The 17,022-nt window shown below is 37.6% G+C and overlaps 1 protein-coding gene across 9 annotated transcripts in view; it reads left to right on the forward strand.

Annotated features, from left to right (window-relative positions):
• Positions 1–11,366, forward strand: part of EVI5 (ecotropic viral integration site 5) — a 74,766-nt gene extending 63,400 nt beyond the window's left edge. For all 9 annotated transcript variants that reach the window (XM_068689712.1, XM_068689713.1, XM_068689714.1 and 6 more), the window contains one exon: positions 10,103–11,366. In XM_068689712.1, the coding sequence (XP_068545813.1) occupies positions 10,103–10,408 (306 nt within the window). In that variant the 3' untranslated portion in view covers positions 10,409–11,366. The remainder of the gene's footprint in view (positions 1–10,102) is intronic.
• Positions 11,367–17,022: the final 5,656 nt, after the last annotated feature.

A 17,022-nucleotide genomic window follows, 5' to 3' on the forward strand; every position in this document is an offset into this window, starting at 1 on the left:
TAGAACTCATACTTTTTAAAGGATCATCCAAAGGTAGTTCTTTGTTAAAACTGCAGAACACAAATAATCATATGAGCTTAGATTGCAAAGAATTAATGACGAGTGGGGAAAATTCATCTAATATGGTGATACCTTTATGACTGTTTTTAATCCCATCAGAGATGACAAAAAAAAAAGTCACTCTGGAGACTTTGGGCTTTTAGCTTTTAAGAACAGCAGCCATATTGGTACAACTGAAAAGGCACCCTGGGTCCTTTCTAGTAAATAACATTGCCATTCATTGGTGGTTTAGGTTTGGGCCCACATGAAGTTATAAGGCCTGCTGCTTAGTGTTCACTCGTCTCTGATTAGTTTCTATTGTTGCCAGTTTCAAGGTGTTTTGCTGCAATTGCTATAACAAGTTGGTAGGTCATACTGAAACTGTTAGACTGAATTCAATTTATAAACTTCAGAAACAGTTGTACTGTTTTGAGATAGTATGGATCAAGAAGTTCAGACACATGAGACCATGGAGGCAACTGGATATAGAGAGATGCAGCATCTTCCTACCATGAAGTTATGCTACAAGTTGGCCTTCTTTAAACCCTTATGCCTTACTAAAAGCAATGTGAAATTAATTTCCTCTATCTGCTTCTTTCTGCACGTCCTAAAAACCATAACAAATCAAATGGAATTTTCTCTAAGATTCATTTTATTACATTTCAAAATGAAGAGCCAAAGAATTTTTGTCAACTGATTTTTATCTTGGTATGTATGTTATAAACATTATAAATTTATTGGGATGGGCAGATGAGGTAATCCCAATAGGCAAACACAGTTAGAACTCAACAAAGCAGGGTTAATTTTCTTCAGGAAACACCTATTAAAAGGAATACTATCTAAGAGAAATCACCAAAATTTTCCTGTCTAGAAACACTAATTTTTATTAGGGTCCATTGTGGATTGTGCAAGGTTCCCACTTCAGTTATTCCAAACTCCATCCCAATTAAACGGCCAAATGTGCTGAGTTCCAAACAATCTTCAGCATGCTGGGGTACAGTTGGATTTTCCTACACTGACTGGCCAACAACATAGTTTCAGAGAACATTGCTAGACTCCCTAAAAATCAACGTTTTTGTTGATCTGATTAAAACTTTTGTAGCGTGAAATTTTTTAGATGAGGAAATGAATTTCTACATTTAAAGAAATCCAAATCAAAGCTGTTTAAAATAAATAATTAAACTTTTTTTGTTAAAGTAAAAAGTCTCCATGAGAAGGAGAAGTTTAATAGGGTTTTATTAGCTTAGTAGCAAAGAAAGTAATTTTGCAAACAAATTTTGAAACTCTTATTGATGTTATTTGCATGGCATGATCAAGATATTTCCTGCTCTAAGTCATAGTACATAATACACTATTCTTAAACAGGAATTTGAATTTGTTTGATTTGTTTGATTTTTGTTCAATGATTTTTTATTCAGTTATTCAATTAATGCATTAAGTACTGATTTGTACTGCCTTGCAATCCTCACTTTTATGGGTGGAAAGGAGGGGAAATCAAAGACAAGTTGTAAAGTTATGTAATAGTGATTCCAATCTGATGTGATGGTGATTCCAGTCTGCTAGAATGCAAAATTATGTCAAGCCCCCACCCGTAACAATTCAGGCAAACTTTACTATTTGTAGTTTAGGTGAACTACAAAGGGAAAATAAGTGTTTTTGTCCAGGCTACCATTGTATTAAAATTTCTTTGAAATAGCTTTCCAGTCTTTTTAATGGATTTTCAGTCTCCTACTTATGTTTGTGTCTTCAATGAGCCTTTAGAACATGTTGAATGATTTGCATTTCAACAAAATCTAGACAGTCTCCTAGGTGTGTATTTAAGAATTTTGACATGAAATTAAACCTGAGGGAAAGCACCAGTAAATACAACAGCATAGTAACACTATTTAAGAATATACTTGTCTGTTCTGTCCATTTTAAGTCAGATCTCAAGCTGAAGCTTTTTTTCGTAAAGAAGGAAATCTGAGACAACTCAAAGTTGTTCTGGAATAGTCTGAATAGCTTAGATTTTAATATTTTAAATGAAAACTGTCTGAAAACATGCAATGAAGATGTATCTTATTTCCTGAATTCCTCTGTTAAGGATAGCTGTATATCTCCTTCATGTCTGCTTCAAAGTGAAGAGGAAGAAATTTATTGTTTCTTTTTCTTTTCCTTTTTTCTTGTTTGTACACATTGCTTGCAAATCTTTTGAGGTCTGCAAAATGTATTCTAACTGCTTCAGTTTTTAATCTAGAGGTAGATATGGCAGTGGAGAAACTGAAATGGCTTTTGTAAGAGAGAGAGGGATGGCTATCTCTAGTTTTTCATATGGATCTCATGGAAGAGAGGCCCATACAGTCCCTCTCAGCTGCTATCTTTCAAACAGCAGTCCCTGTTATTAAGGCCTCTTCCTCAGGAGGAACAGCAGTGATTGGATAACTTGAATAAGCAGAGTAAACAAGTTCTTGTGTTCAGCACCTGTCCCAGTTTGGTTGGTTTGGTCTTCATGAATTGTCAATAATTTCCAGGAATTACTCTCATTTGGCATTTGTAATGGCTGTCATTTACAAATTAATAATCATAATTAGGCCTGCATTTATAGCTATGGCTTTAGGGTAAAAAATAAAGTGAGACAAGAAATTCACTGACACTGAAATAAGAGCTACAGCTTTGAGCTTTGTCTTAATACAATTATAATGATAGTACAATTTTTTAATTTAGCAAATCTTTTTTAAATTGTCAGAGAATGTCATAATCTTTCTACACAAAGAATGTCTTTTGTAATACATGATAACTTATTTTACACATAATATTGAGTACTATGCAAGCTATCAGGAAGTTCTCAAAAGACTGTCCTTTGCCTTTTGCATATGAACCATCTGTTTCGGTAAAGCTGCCTTATAATTGAGGAAAAATGAAGGATGCCTTTAAGTCACTTTTTTGCGTTAAACTTTTTCTTTAGTGTGTGACATATTATGTCATACTTCTGCTTTTCTTAAATCTCAGACTTTCTGTTAAAATGCTCTGATACAGTTCTGTCACAATGCAACCCCAGCAGTACCTTTTGTATAAGGAGGCTGATTTTGTTGGGGAACTTAGAACCACCATTTGCATCGTAGCTGTACAGCCATTAAACTTGCGAAGAGGTTTTAGGTGAAGGATTGCTAATATTAGTTTCTGCAGCTATTTGGTTTAGCTCATGAATTCTCCATTTGTGCAGAGTTCATGTTGCAATGGTTTCATTATGAATGTGTCTGGCTGTGGAAGTACAACCTTGTATTTAAAAATGGGTTTCAGAAAGCATAAGATGTCTAAGATGCTTGTGTGCGTGGAAGTGAAAATGCATCATGAAAAGGCTTGTAGCTTTAACTTTGTATATGCCTTTTGTGTGCATATGCAGAAATGTTTCTGCATTGCAGTGCCAACTGGGCATAATACTGCTATTTGTCTCTCAAGTTACAATGTATTTCCCATTTGTTCAATCGGAGATGCTCTGACTGCTTCATTTTCTGAGATGAACACTCTTCCAAAGAAGCTGCTGGGAGAAATGATAGTGTGCTAGTATATACATTAACCAGAGTGGGACCCTCACAATGGATGAGTGTCAGCAGTAAGTAGTAGTCAACTGCTGACTACTAGGGATACTATTAAATGCTGTGATCCATTAGTCTCAGGAAATTCAATTAAACTGCTTGTATTCATGTTAAATGTGATTATAATTTATTTGATATTTTTAATTGGCTTATAATTAGACTTAATTTTCAATTCTCTTTTCACATTGACAGTGTTTTTACTGAATTATAGGACAGGCATTTGAAAATGCTTATAACATGTTTCCTTTAGCTAAACATGGTTAGATCACACTTTCAGCAACATTCTAGTTTTCTTTTGAATCATATTTGGTTTATAACCAGGAAATGTTACTAAGAGTTACTAAGACTTCCTACTGTTACTAAGGTAGAGACAAAGAAAGAGGGAACTCTGATTTTTTTAGATTTCTCTTGCTGCAAACAGTAGCCTTGAAATTTCAGTATCGTTATTCTTTAAATGCAAGTTTAACATACTGCCTTCTGCCCTAATCCATTTTATTCACCTAAGCCAGTAATCATATTTGTATCATATTTTGATAACAGTTGTGCATTGCTTGCTTTATCCTGCTGTGAATAGATTGAGTATTTATTGGCAAATATTCTTGGAACCCATCCTTACTACTTCAGAATTGGGTGAATCTCTAGAATTGGTTGCTGAAGCCTTTTAAATGAATCAAAGTAACATTTCAGCTTGACTTATCCTGACCACTGAATTTCAGCGAAAAATAGAAAATCTGAGGTTAAACATAAAAATGTTTCACAGAGCTTAAGTTGAACTCTTCATAACAAAAAGACACTTAAAAGCTTGAGTTACATTTTATATTTAAAAAACAAAGGGGCTTAGAAACATTACTTGCTTGTGACTGACTAGCACCCTCCATTTAACTTGTAAGAACTTGTGAAATGTACTAAAAATTCTAAATGTTTCTTTGCTGTCTCTCCCTTATGCCTGGCTTGATGAGGCAGTCATCAACAGGTAAGAAAGTTTATGGAGGTTGAAGGATCTGATTGTTAATATTCTTCCAGCCTTTTTTCTGCTCCTCCGAATTTCTGGAAGTACACCGTTACTCATGAGTATGTGTAAGTCTCTTCATATGTTGACATGCTGAATCCTTTAAGCACGAGAAGGTACATAAATGCAAGAAGCTGGTTGTTTAGTTGTCATGATTTTGTTCTTGGTTCAGATGGCTTTTGAAAGGATAACGATAAAAAGTTTTGGTCACAATGTCATGAACCCTTTGAAGCATCCTAAAAACCATTTGAATGTTATAGTGAAATATAGTGAAAACTGAATTAAAGCCACAGCCACCTAGACAATATGACCTGGATGTGAGAATTAAAGCAAAACATGTGGGTTTACAAGACCTAGTTTCTCAGACCTGATGAGATTTGAGATTCTTGCAAAACTGAAGCAATAGAAAAAAACAAAGTTCATTTGAGTGTTACTTCTCAGGGTCAGAGAGGTCTAGTTCCCTTCATAAGAAGCAGAGTCGGACCTAAGACTGAAAGGATTTACCAGTATTGGCTCTTTTTACAGAAGTGACAGATCCTGGTGTGTACCTGGGGTGTAAGTTCATATTCTATTCATCATGGCTGCAAGAAAAAGGCTGTTCTTTTTCTTCAGGTGGAATGATAGAGAGTAAAACTAGGTTGGTTTATGTTTTCGTTTGTTTCCCTCTTCCCCCAAATCCTTACTTAGATGTCCCATTACGTATGATGCTTTGCTAGTTGAATGACATCTAGGCATGATTTCCTACATTACGTTCAAGCAACATGCTAATGGTAAGGATCTTAAGTAGTCTCTCAAAAGTAGGTGAACAAAAAAAAAAAGGCAATTCATCAACTGCAAAATCTAAGCCATGCCTACTGAGCAGTAAACAGTAGCTGTAATTCAGGAAAGATATTTTGGGGTTATCACAGAGTCCTCTGACATCAGTGCATGGTGGCAGCCAAAACAGACGTAATGTTGTTGGGTGACAAGAGTATTTAAAAAAATATATTAAAAAAAAAAAAAAGCCACCTTATTGCCATCACAAAACTTTGGTGCAGGGCTAGTTTCCACTTTAAGGTGGATGTAGAGAAGTTAAAGAAGGTCTGGAGGGAAGTTAAAGGGCAACTATGATGATCAATGGTCTTGAGTGCTGCTGCTTTGTGAGGAGATGCTAAAAAGACTGGAACTTGTCAGCTTTAGAGATAAGGTTGAGGGAAGCATTATCATCAAGGTTTCAGAATTATGACTGAAGAATTGCTTTTTACCACTAGCTCCTGCATTACTAGAACTTTGGGACAATCCCTGAAAAAAAAAAGTAGGAGATCAGCTTAAAACAAAGGAATGCCTGGAACTTACTGCCACAGGAAACTGTTGAGGTAGACAAACTAGAAAAACAAACAAACAAAACAGACACCACCAAAAAAAAAAAGCCAACTCATCAGTCAAGGATTCAAGGATAACTGGTCTAAAAGTGAATGCCAAAACAGCTAGGCAGATGTGTTCTTGTATCTGCTATGACAGTTCTGAAGTGAGAGATTGAGAATATGAAGGGAATGGATGCAAAAATTGGTCATGCTCATGTTTGTCCTTAAAAGCAAAACAACATGAAGTCCTATTCTTGCTGTGGGAGACAGAATACTGGGCTGATTGGCTTGCTGCCCTGACTGAAAAAGGATACTAAAGGCCCTGTCTTGGGGGGCGAATACTACTTTCTTATTAGAAGTGCAAAACCTCACTTCTACACTGCAAAATGGCGTTAGTATGAAACTCTTCATTTTACTGAACATCTGTTAGTGGCTGACACCAGTAAAATGTTCTGGTATCTAATTGCAAGGGAGTTACCAATTACAAAGGAGTAGATACTGTTTGCAAGTTATTCCAAATTCTTTCAGAAACCTTCCCAAACTTTTCTGCTGCAACACATACTACTGATAATGGGTGTCCTTCAGAAATGTGCCTAAACAAATATGAGAGGCATTGAAGTATTCAATATGGAAGTATTGAAGTTGAAGTATTTTCAACTCAAATTTCTCAAAGTCGTAAATAGTGCCAAGTTCTTCACATCCTCATCTGTTTGCTGCTTTTAATTTCTTGAAGATTGTTTCCAAAATCTCATTTCTTCTATTAACATTCATATTTAAAAGAATTTAAGACGTAAATTACTATCCTCAATTGGAGGGAAAGTATTTTCAAGATGAAATGTCAGAACATTAATGATCGCAAAACCTAGATTCAGCAGAATGCTAATTTTATTTTGCAATCTGTCACTTCAGTGTTCAAAGACATTTGGATATGAATGATTGCGCTTACATTTTAACAAGTACAATATTTTTTTTCAGGTATCACTTTTTTTTAATTTCTCAAACTCAGAATGGCTGCCATGAGAACAGTAATGTGCATCCCACTGTCCCTGCTTTTCACACATCACTGGACTGGAATCTTTCCAGGTTGGAAGGGACCCTGCAGGGTCTCTACTTCAACTTACCTGCTCAAAACAGGGTTGATGATTTCAAAGAAAGCTACTCAAGGCGTTTGTTTTTTTTTTTTTTACTTGGCTGTTGAAAACCAGTCTCTCTGGGCAACCTGTTTTAATTCTTAATTGCCTTGTAACAATTATTTTTTCTTCCCATTCAAACAACCTTCTGTTCTGTGTTATGATCAATATCTTTTCTCACGTCGTGCATTTAAGTAAGGAGCACACCTCTGTCATCTTAGGGCATGAGCTCCTGTCTTTTAACTGTCCTGATGCCCTTCCACTGAATCTACTTCTCAGTATCTTGTACTGAGGAAGGAGCGAGGTAATGAGCAAAATAGGCCAGATATAGTCTGAGTGCCAGGTAAAGAAGAATCATTGCCTGTAACGTACTGGCTATGCCCTTGCAGTACAGCCTAGTATGAGATTAGCCTTCTTCTCTGCTCAGGGATGCTGCTGATTTATGTTTAGCTTACTATGTGTCAGGACTCCCATGTCATCTTCAGAGTTGGTAGCCAGCCAGTCAATCCACACAATACAAATTCTATGCTACAGTGTTTCTGTATTTCTCTGTGCAAGTCATTTTTCAAGCAGACAGAAGTTATGGGACTATATCACCAGGAACACGCGTGTCATGCATTCTCTACAATACATTCATGTTTCTTCCTAGCAGTCTGGTTCCTCTTGGATGTGAGGAGTAGTTGGAAAAGAAGGCAGGCAAGCATAAAGCTGCAGGCCAAAAGAAGTGTTTGTGGAAGGTAACAGACTATGTATCCTTTCATTAAGGTAAAAATAATAATAAAGATAACATCACACTGTTTTCTCAGACTTAGTTTAGGATTTCACAAAGGCAGTGTCTATTATGAGCCCCTCTCGCCCCCCAGCCTTTTCCACAGGCACATATTTGGTGTTCAGAAAGGTTACTGCTTAAAACCACAAAGCCATGATTTTGTCACGTTACCTAAGTGTGTTCATCTAAAGGTATCACATGTTGAAATCCTCAGGAAAACAGTTAAGGCTGGCTTGAATGTTTAAAACAACTAATATTGAACATCAGCTTTATAGTTCAAATGAGCTCACGGCTGAAGTGTGCAGATACAAAAAGTGTTTATCTCTTACTCTGATGTGAAATTTGTAGGGTTTTTTTTTGTGGTAAGAGTGGAGAGGAATTGCTGGGTTTTGTTTTGTTTTTCTGGGGTTTATTTTCTTGGTGACTAAAACTGATAACTGTTTTGGAAATGTTATGCGGCAACTAATCTGATCATATTGCAGGATATTTTTAGGGACAATATTTCTAAATCATGCAAGAATCTCTGTATCAGGTTTTCTGTATCCAGGTATATAAATTAGTATGAATTTTGTTCCAGATAAATATTACTGTCCAATATCTAACACATGACATGACCAGATCTCACTTAATCATGAATTATGCTGTGCAAGTGTGGAACTTGTTTTGCTCATCTTTACACAAGCAAGTTCCTCATTAAACAACTGCAGCCTATGCACCTGAAAAGAAAATGCAAATACTAACACTAGTATGTGTAGTTATAACCAAGGTTTAGGTCTACCACATGTACCTATGTTCCCAATAGGGAGATTTTTACATGCATTAAAAGTGACTAGATACATGGAGCTTTTACATGCTGGTAACATCTAACTTGATGGCTTTTTAGCTTGTTGTGACTCTTGTGATCTCTTTTTCCAACCCCTTTTTATTCTCATCTTTTGTACAAGGCCATGGTAAGTATAGAGATTCCTTCTCCAAATGGACAGGTAAAATCTTCTGGTGATGTGAATAGCAAGGGCCTACAGGCACTTCTTACTTGTCAGAGTGAACATCACTTCAAATTTCCAAAACATCAGATTTGTGTTATAAATAGCACTTTAGACTTTCTCTATTTTTCAAGTCTGTTACTATAAGAAGTTGCTTACAAAATAGCACTTCATTTATCTTCCTTCTTAAACTTTGTGATGTTAGGAATTTTATGTAATGCTTTTAATGTTCTTCTGCATCTTTTTTTTTTTTTATCATAATAGTCTTGAATTGTCAGACTGACCCTGAGGTGATTGTTACTAAAAGCTAGCAGAAGTGAAATTCTAAAAAAAAAAAAAAAAAAAAAAAAAAAAAAAGTCATGAAGGTCTTCAGTGAGCAGTGTTTATTTTGATTTAAATTAAGAGGGGAACTTGCCAGACTCTAGAGCTCTAGGTTTTACTTTTGAATATCTTGAATACATGGTTAAATAACTTAACTTGAAAGTGCATTTTGAATTACTATTATCATCTGTCTGCGGACTGAGAATATTTTTTTCTCATTTGTTCTCCTAAAATTGAAAAAAATAAAATTAGGATTTATGCTGTATGAAGAGAAGCTTGTCTTGTAGTCTTGATCTGAAATCTCCCCAGTTCTGAACTAGATAATAAAAAGACATGATGTTGCAGTGTAGTTAAAATTAAGTATATTCTGTTTTTTTTCTATGGCTGTTTGAAACTAGCAATATTTCCTTGGGATCCTTCTGTTTAGGGTTGTGAGAGGGCTTTTCTCAAGTGAGAAGTCAGGTGATAAGGGAAAGTATGAAGCTTTAAAGGTGTGAGATGTGAAGGCCAAAAGTGCTGTGAAAATGAATTATCCACTCTAGAAAAGTAACCATAAGTCAACATCGTGGGGATATTAAAGATCCAGTAAACAGCCTGGAGGAATCTGTCATCTGTGATTGTACATACCTTGATTATTAAGCCTTAAAACTGAAATAGTCTGGGGGTAAGAGGAGAACTTTTGAAAACTCCAAGTACTGTCAAAGACATTCTATTAATGTCTCTGATTAGACAGCCAGAAATGAGAAGTTGCTTTGTTCTCTTTTAGAAGTTATCACCAAATATGTTACTTATAGCCTTTAATTTAAGTAAGGTTTCAATGTGGAGATGCTTCTCGAGAATGTTGTTGGATGATTCTGTTTTGGTTTTTACTGTCAGACTCTTTAGCTCTGTTTAATTGCTGAATTCCACTTTTTTTTTTTTTTTTTAAACAGATCAAATGCCTGAAAGGCCAGAGAGGCTTCTCAGACCAGCCCACTTTTGATGGGATTCACATTGTCAACCATTTCACAGGAGATGATGAATCATTTCATTCTTCTGATGAAGATTTTATAACTAACTCCATACAGGAGAGTGGGGTGAACTTTCATCTACACAGGAGGACTGGTCAGATGGCTTTGGATCACACAGTTGTAGACAGCAGTGACAGTGATGCTGAGGAAAGTGCCCTCCAGACTGGGAATTCAGACAAGATGATTTCCAAGCAGAGGAGAATGGAATCTTACTCTACTACTGTGTGATTATCACTGTGACTAGCATTTGAAGACTTTTCTATTTCTTTAAGGATTAGATTGTCAGGTAACTGAAAGTATCCAGCAGTTGGTTTAGGTAACTACTGAATCTGGTCTGGACTGTGATAAATATACACATGTACTGTCTATCTGCCTTCTCTTTGCCAAATCTTGCTAATGATATACCATTGCCATAAGAAGCTGGAAGGAAGTTAATGGATGACAGTTCTGACAGTATTACAGAATGTTCCTTGTTTTAGAAACTACGCATACATAATTTCTTTAATGCATAAGAACCCTTCTTGCTGTTCACAAGCACGGGGGTTATTTTCTTCAGAATTATTTGTTCTTGTGCAATATTTTATGCTCTGAACAAATGTGTATGTTTTACATTGTTATCCATTTGTGATCAAGATGGACCCTAATAAACCATCTGATCATGGCATATATATAATTATGCTTCTCAATTACTTTTGTTTTACTAAAGTTACTGAATGCCCACAGAAGGCTTGAAAGAGGAGCCTTTATCTGTACTACTTCATATGTGTAAATACTAGTCACTAATGTCATAAAAGTGTTTTTCTCCATTTTCACTTAAATTTATGTGCATCTGCTTTTGATGTTGCTAAATAATACCTGGTCTGAATATATTAACTACAATAATGTTTATTTTGTACATATTTATATATCTGCACCAAGCTGAAAATGTATATTATACCATTTTATACGAGGAATGTAAATGTTGCAATATGACTGTCTCTGGTATTCTACCTGGAAAATGAATTCTGTATATACACACTAGAAATTAATTACTAAATAAAAGCAAAACACTAACTTTACATTTAGTTTCAGCCTAGCTACACTAACAGGTTTATGTCTAACTGAAATGCTTGTTCAAAACACTATTGACTGAAATCTTTTACCTTCATATATATGTAATGAAAATAAATTTTTCATGATTTAACAAGGTTGTAGCATTTACTGTTTGGTCACTTCTAAGCTACAGTCCTGAGTTACCATGTAGTTTCTCTGGTTTGGATTAGAGTGGTAGTTCATATAAGGTGAAAAATTACTCGTGTAGCAGAGCCATCTATCTACTAACATAAGTCCTGTCACCAAAATAGCTGTAATTCATCAAAGCCGTAAGTGCTGAGTGTTCTGCTTTCACCTTCCTTCAAACTGTGATCAAGTAACATGGCCCTCAGTTTTTGAACAGAACATCTTCTAATATGGTCATATGAACACTTACCCTCTGAGGCACCTTCTAGTTAAGAATCTCTTTAAGAGTGGTTATTGCCATCATATATAACTAACAGTTTTTAAGACTTGTTTTCTTTTCTAGCAATGTTTGCAACGATTTTATTCAAAAATAAGCCACAGGTTGGTACTGATAGCATGTTTTGTTACTTGTGAGAAGCAGTGTAGCTGCTTAAAATCATGGAACTGTAGAAGTATACTGCTGAACATGTTTGAATATCTTCTGAATGAGTCCTTAGAAACAGCAAAAGTGAGGAGAAAAAAACTTCAAAGAATGATAGAGAAGGCTGAATGGAAAAAGCACCTTCTGGGCCTCTCAACTGAAAAATCTAAGTATGATGCAATATAAATCTAAAAGCAGGTGGAAGACATTCCAAATTTACCTACTTCTGCAGCTCCTGACTTGCTTTGATATTTCTGCAGGTAGTACTCCATCTTACCAATGACTGCATTGTTCCCAGTGTAACTTATGGAAATTGCCACCTCTGAGGAGGGTTGGTTTGACTTTGATCCTGATCACTGCTAGAAATTTCAGGTGTGCAGAGACAAGCCATGCTGTTTGCTAGCAAGTAATTTTTTTTTTTTTCCCCTTCCAATGAGCATCTGGTAACTTATTTTGCACCTGGGCAATTGTTGCCCAAGAGAATAGGTGACAAATGTCTTGTTGCCTGTCATCAATACCAGCTGCAAGCCTCTCTTAGAGGCAATGCTGTATACATTAAGTGACAGGAATAAAATTCAGCTGGAGTGCCATAAAAATTCTGTCTGTTTGAACAGTGGAGTGTTATGATTTTGCAGTAACTGCCTTACTGTTCAAGTGATAGTAAATGAGATTAGGTGGCAAGGCTTATTTCCTGAACTTCTGTGTTTCTATGTATGTTAATAATATTATAACAGATACTGAATAATAGCATAAATAGAAATACCAAGGGAAAAGCAAAAGGCTTTATCCAGCCAGTTGCATCCGTTCTAGAGATGAGAGCGAATGGTTGATATGCTACAGCTTCAGAAGACTCAGACACACAATATCCTCAGACAGCAACCCCACAGAGGCTGTTCAGGCTTGTCATACTTTTCCTCTGATACTCTGCCAAAAATGATACTATTGTCTTTGCCTGTGTATATTACAATTTGAATATGTACCTGAATAATGGCAAATAATTAGCAGCACAGATAATGTATTTATTAGTAGATTGATAAAGAAGGCATATTATGCTACATTATCATGATCTTGCTTATATGATCTTCTAAAGAAGCTTTGCACTTCTCTTAGATGTGCAGGCTGCAAGAGCTCAATGTGAATATGAAAATTAAAAAGAAATAAACACCATGTAAACACAAAAACTTAGAATTATGGAATATGTAAGTGCTGCTATTGAGAAGGCATTTAGGTAAGGCAAGAAAATAGGATTCCTTGCCATCCACAGTTTCCATGTAAATTCTATTTTGTGTTTGGCAGTAAAAATGGTTCTGCTTCCTCAGTGTCATAATCAAATTTCTTCATTAGTTACAAAAGCTTCAATATTTATAGGTTTTTTATTCTTCCAGGCTAAGGGAATTCATATTTTAGGACTTGATAGCGTTTATTATTAGACCACTTCTTACTTTAGGCATGTTTGTTTGATGAATCACGTGACAGTCATGGATCCCTTTTATTTAGCTTACTGTAATAATAAAAAATTAGGACTTCATAATATTTGTTAAAAAGTAAAAACATGACTAATTGGGAGCAAGTATATCTGTGAGGGCAAGAAGCATCTATTACATACATTAAAGGCTCAACTGATTTCTTCGTGTTGGCCACAGCATTGCTAGCTGGTCAATGGAGGTGACCGTTCTCAACTCTGCACTGGTATGGCCTCACCTCGAGCACTGTGTGCACTTTTGAGTGCCACAATATAAGAAGGACATAAAACAATTAAAGAACTTATAAAGAAGGCCTACAAAGACAGATAAGGGTCTAGAGGAAGACATATGAGGAGCAGCTGAGGTCCCTTGGTATGTTTGGTCCAGAGCACAGCAGGCTGAGGGGAGGTCTCATGGCGGCCTGCAGCTCCCTCACGAGGGGAGCGAAGGGGCAGGCGCTGAGCTCTGCTCTCTGGGGACAGTGACAGGACCCGAGGGGACAGCATGGAGCTGGGACAGGGGAGGGTCAGGCTGGGGGTTAGGGAAAGGTTCTGCACCCAGAGGGTGGTTGGGCACTGGGACAGGCTCCCCAAGGCCCAAGCCTGATAGAGCTGCAGAAACATTTGGACAATGCTCTTAGATATAAGGTCTGATTTTTGGGTGGTCCTGTGGGGAGCCAGGAGTTGGACTTGATTATCCTTGTGGGTCCCTTCCAACTAGGGATATTCTGTGATTCTTTGTTTTTGACAAAATGCAGGCCTGATCTCTGTACATATTAACAAAGTATTATTTCACACTAAATTCAGTTTTCAACCATGAATGTGGATTCCTATATAATTTTCACTGAAATAAATTCCTATCAGCTATTAAAAAAAGAGAGATGTTAGCATAAATTTAACAAAATCATTTTGTAAATCATTTAATACTGTACTTTATCACTACTCAGCCCTTTTGTGGAATAGCATGTGGAATAGCAGCACAGAAGGAATTGCATGTTTCTCTGTTTTGGGGTTCTGTTGTTGTTTTTATGTAATCACTGTTCTATATCAGACAGCATCAGACTTTGAGTGAAACGATACAAAAAATGTATTTTAAGGTAGTGACCTAAAGATATGTTAGCATAAAAATAATCACATTTTAGAATGGATGTGCTGCTAATTCCTTTACTTGCAGAGGAGCAAAGTGTTACACATTTTGATGTAAGAGAATGCAGATTTCCTAGGAGAGTCATTAGGCTAGTCCCAACGACTAAGAAAGAAAGAAAAAGGATTCAAGCTATAGAATAGTGGTTAGTACAATCTAAGTAGAAATTACAGTGTTAAGTTTAATTATGCACCAGCTACTGAAACTGTGTGTGTTGAGAGGGAAGGAAAAAGCTGTGTGTTAACTATTGGATTTCTAGATTTTTATTTTGTTCTCTGAAATACTCTTATCAGTATAATACATCAATATAAGATGATATAATCAATAATATATATTGCTTACATCAATATAAGGCTCTGAAGTTTGGGTTTATTTTTACAAACTAGTTGAAGACAAGAAAAATCAATTAAATAAATTCATACAGTAGTCTTTAGAACGGGAGACTCTGAATGGTGGAATGAAAAGCACACCACAAATTGCCTTTCAATATAAAGTCTAAATAGCGAGAAGTTTCAGCTTCTTAGAGTGGAGCAAACATGGTAACGTACATATGACTAAACATACATGGTCACTGATTGACTCAGATACAACCATACACATGCTAGATCCAAAATACAACAGTGTAACACCTTCTCTTTCCAAGAATGCATACCTCATTTCAAAATTATGAAATACAAATGCAATGTGGCATACACTTTGAGTTGTATGTATACTGTTACATAAGTGACTGAAATACCTGGTCCCCCTCTACCAGAAATAAAATTTCTGAGACCATTTTGCATAGTCTACATTCTGTAACCCACTGATTCGACTTGCTTCTGGTCATAATCATAGAATGGGGTAGGTTGGAAGGGGCTTCTGAAGAACAGCTAGTCCAACCCCCTGCCATCTTTCACTAGATCACGTTGCTCAACGCCACAACCAACCTGCCCTTGAACACTTCCAGCAATGGCGCATCCACAGCTCTGAGCAACCTATCAGTGTCTCACCACCCTCATCACAAAATATTTCTCCTTTGTATGCAATAACAGAGGTAAGTTCTGGGTCTACTCCTTCCCAAAGCTGGAATACTTTTTTCATCCCAGTCTTCAACACCCCAGTTTACTAACACTGTCTGTCTCCAGTTTGTGCTCACAATGTTCATTATTTTTTCTAATCTGCTCTGAGAGCAGCAGATGAAGCTACTTTGGTTTCCCCAGTGATCTGAAAAACTACTATCAAAATCAATGATTAACGTCTCACATATTTACAGCACAATTTTATGCCACAAGGAGAAACATAGTTATGTGGCCACTGGGGGGAGAAACAAAACAAAACAAAACAAACAAACAAACAAAAAGACAATAAGCAGCAAATACATTAAAAATAAATAAATATTACCAAAAGTTATTATAAAAATTAAGACACTTCCCAAGATAATGTGCAGTGCTACAAGTTCTAGCAGCCTCTCCTAGTGAAAGTGGTCTGTGATCTCAGGTTTTATCATGTTGAAGTATGGATGTTACTCATGAGCTCCTCATAGAATTGCTCTCTCTACTGCTGCCTGTTCCCAATCCTGACTTCTACAGATAAAAAAATGCTTTTTCTCCCCAACGTACCAAGCCGCTAACCTGTCAAATCCAGCTCTTCAACTCCTTCCTCTCTACAGTCTCATCACTTCTGCCCATGAAGATCTCGTGTGCATCCCATCACCTTTGCTTCCTTATATGTCTTCTTAGCTCCAGGGGTGATGTCAGGCAGCTGCTGTGAACAGTGCAGTAAATTACATCAAGTAGCTCTCTTAAACACAGCTGTAATATAATCCCACACTAAACCCCTCCTTTCATTTGTTATTGATTATTTAAACCTATCCTTTTATTGATTTCCTCTCTTTTGTCACAATGGGGCAATAACCGTGTACTTACATTGCATTAACTGTATCTTGCCAAGTTTTCATGGTTACCTTTGAATATTACACATCCTTTACCCTTTTAGGGGGAGCATTAGGAAGTTCTGTTAAGTCCAGCCCCACTCCCATGACTTGTATTTCACATGAATTCCATCTCTGCCAACTCAGGATGATTGGCTTTTGGCATTTTCACACTGGGATATAGAATATTCGGCATTTTCACCCAGCTCTAACAGTGACCACTGCATTACACATACACCCTCTTAAAGGTTACCGGGAGCGGGGCGGGGCTGCCGCCTGCCCGCCCGCAACGGCTCCCCTCAGGGCTGAGGGGGCGGCGGCCATTTTCCCGCCTCGCGCCGCGGCCCGCGGCACGTGCTCGCAGCGCCTGTGGCGGCGCCAGCCCCGGGGGGTGCCCAGAGGCGGCCGGGACCCAGCCAGGCCGGCCCCGGGCTCCCGCGGCGCTCGGCTGGGCCCGGCGGGCGCTGCCCGCGCTCCGTTTTCCCCGTCCTCGACGGGCAGGCGGGGAGCGTCCAGGCGCGGGTTGGCCCCGCGCAGCACGGGACGAGGCCGTGTTCCCGCGCTCGGGTAAGCCGCGCGTACAGCCTGGCCGCGGCTCCCCGGAGGGGTGCGCGTTTGTTTTCTTGTCCCGGGGCCGGAGCAGTTCGGGAGCGCGAGCAGCAGCGCCCCGGGACGCTCTCCGCTGCTT

This window comes from Anas acuta, chromosome 8, assembly GCF_963932015.1.
Source record: "Anas acuta chromosome 8, bAnaAcu1.1, whole genome shotgun sequence".
NCBI classification, from domain to species: domain Eukaryota; kingdom Metazoa; phylum Chordata; class Aves; order Anseriformes; family Anatidae; genus Anas; species Anas acuta.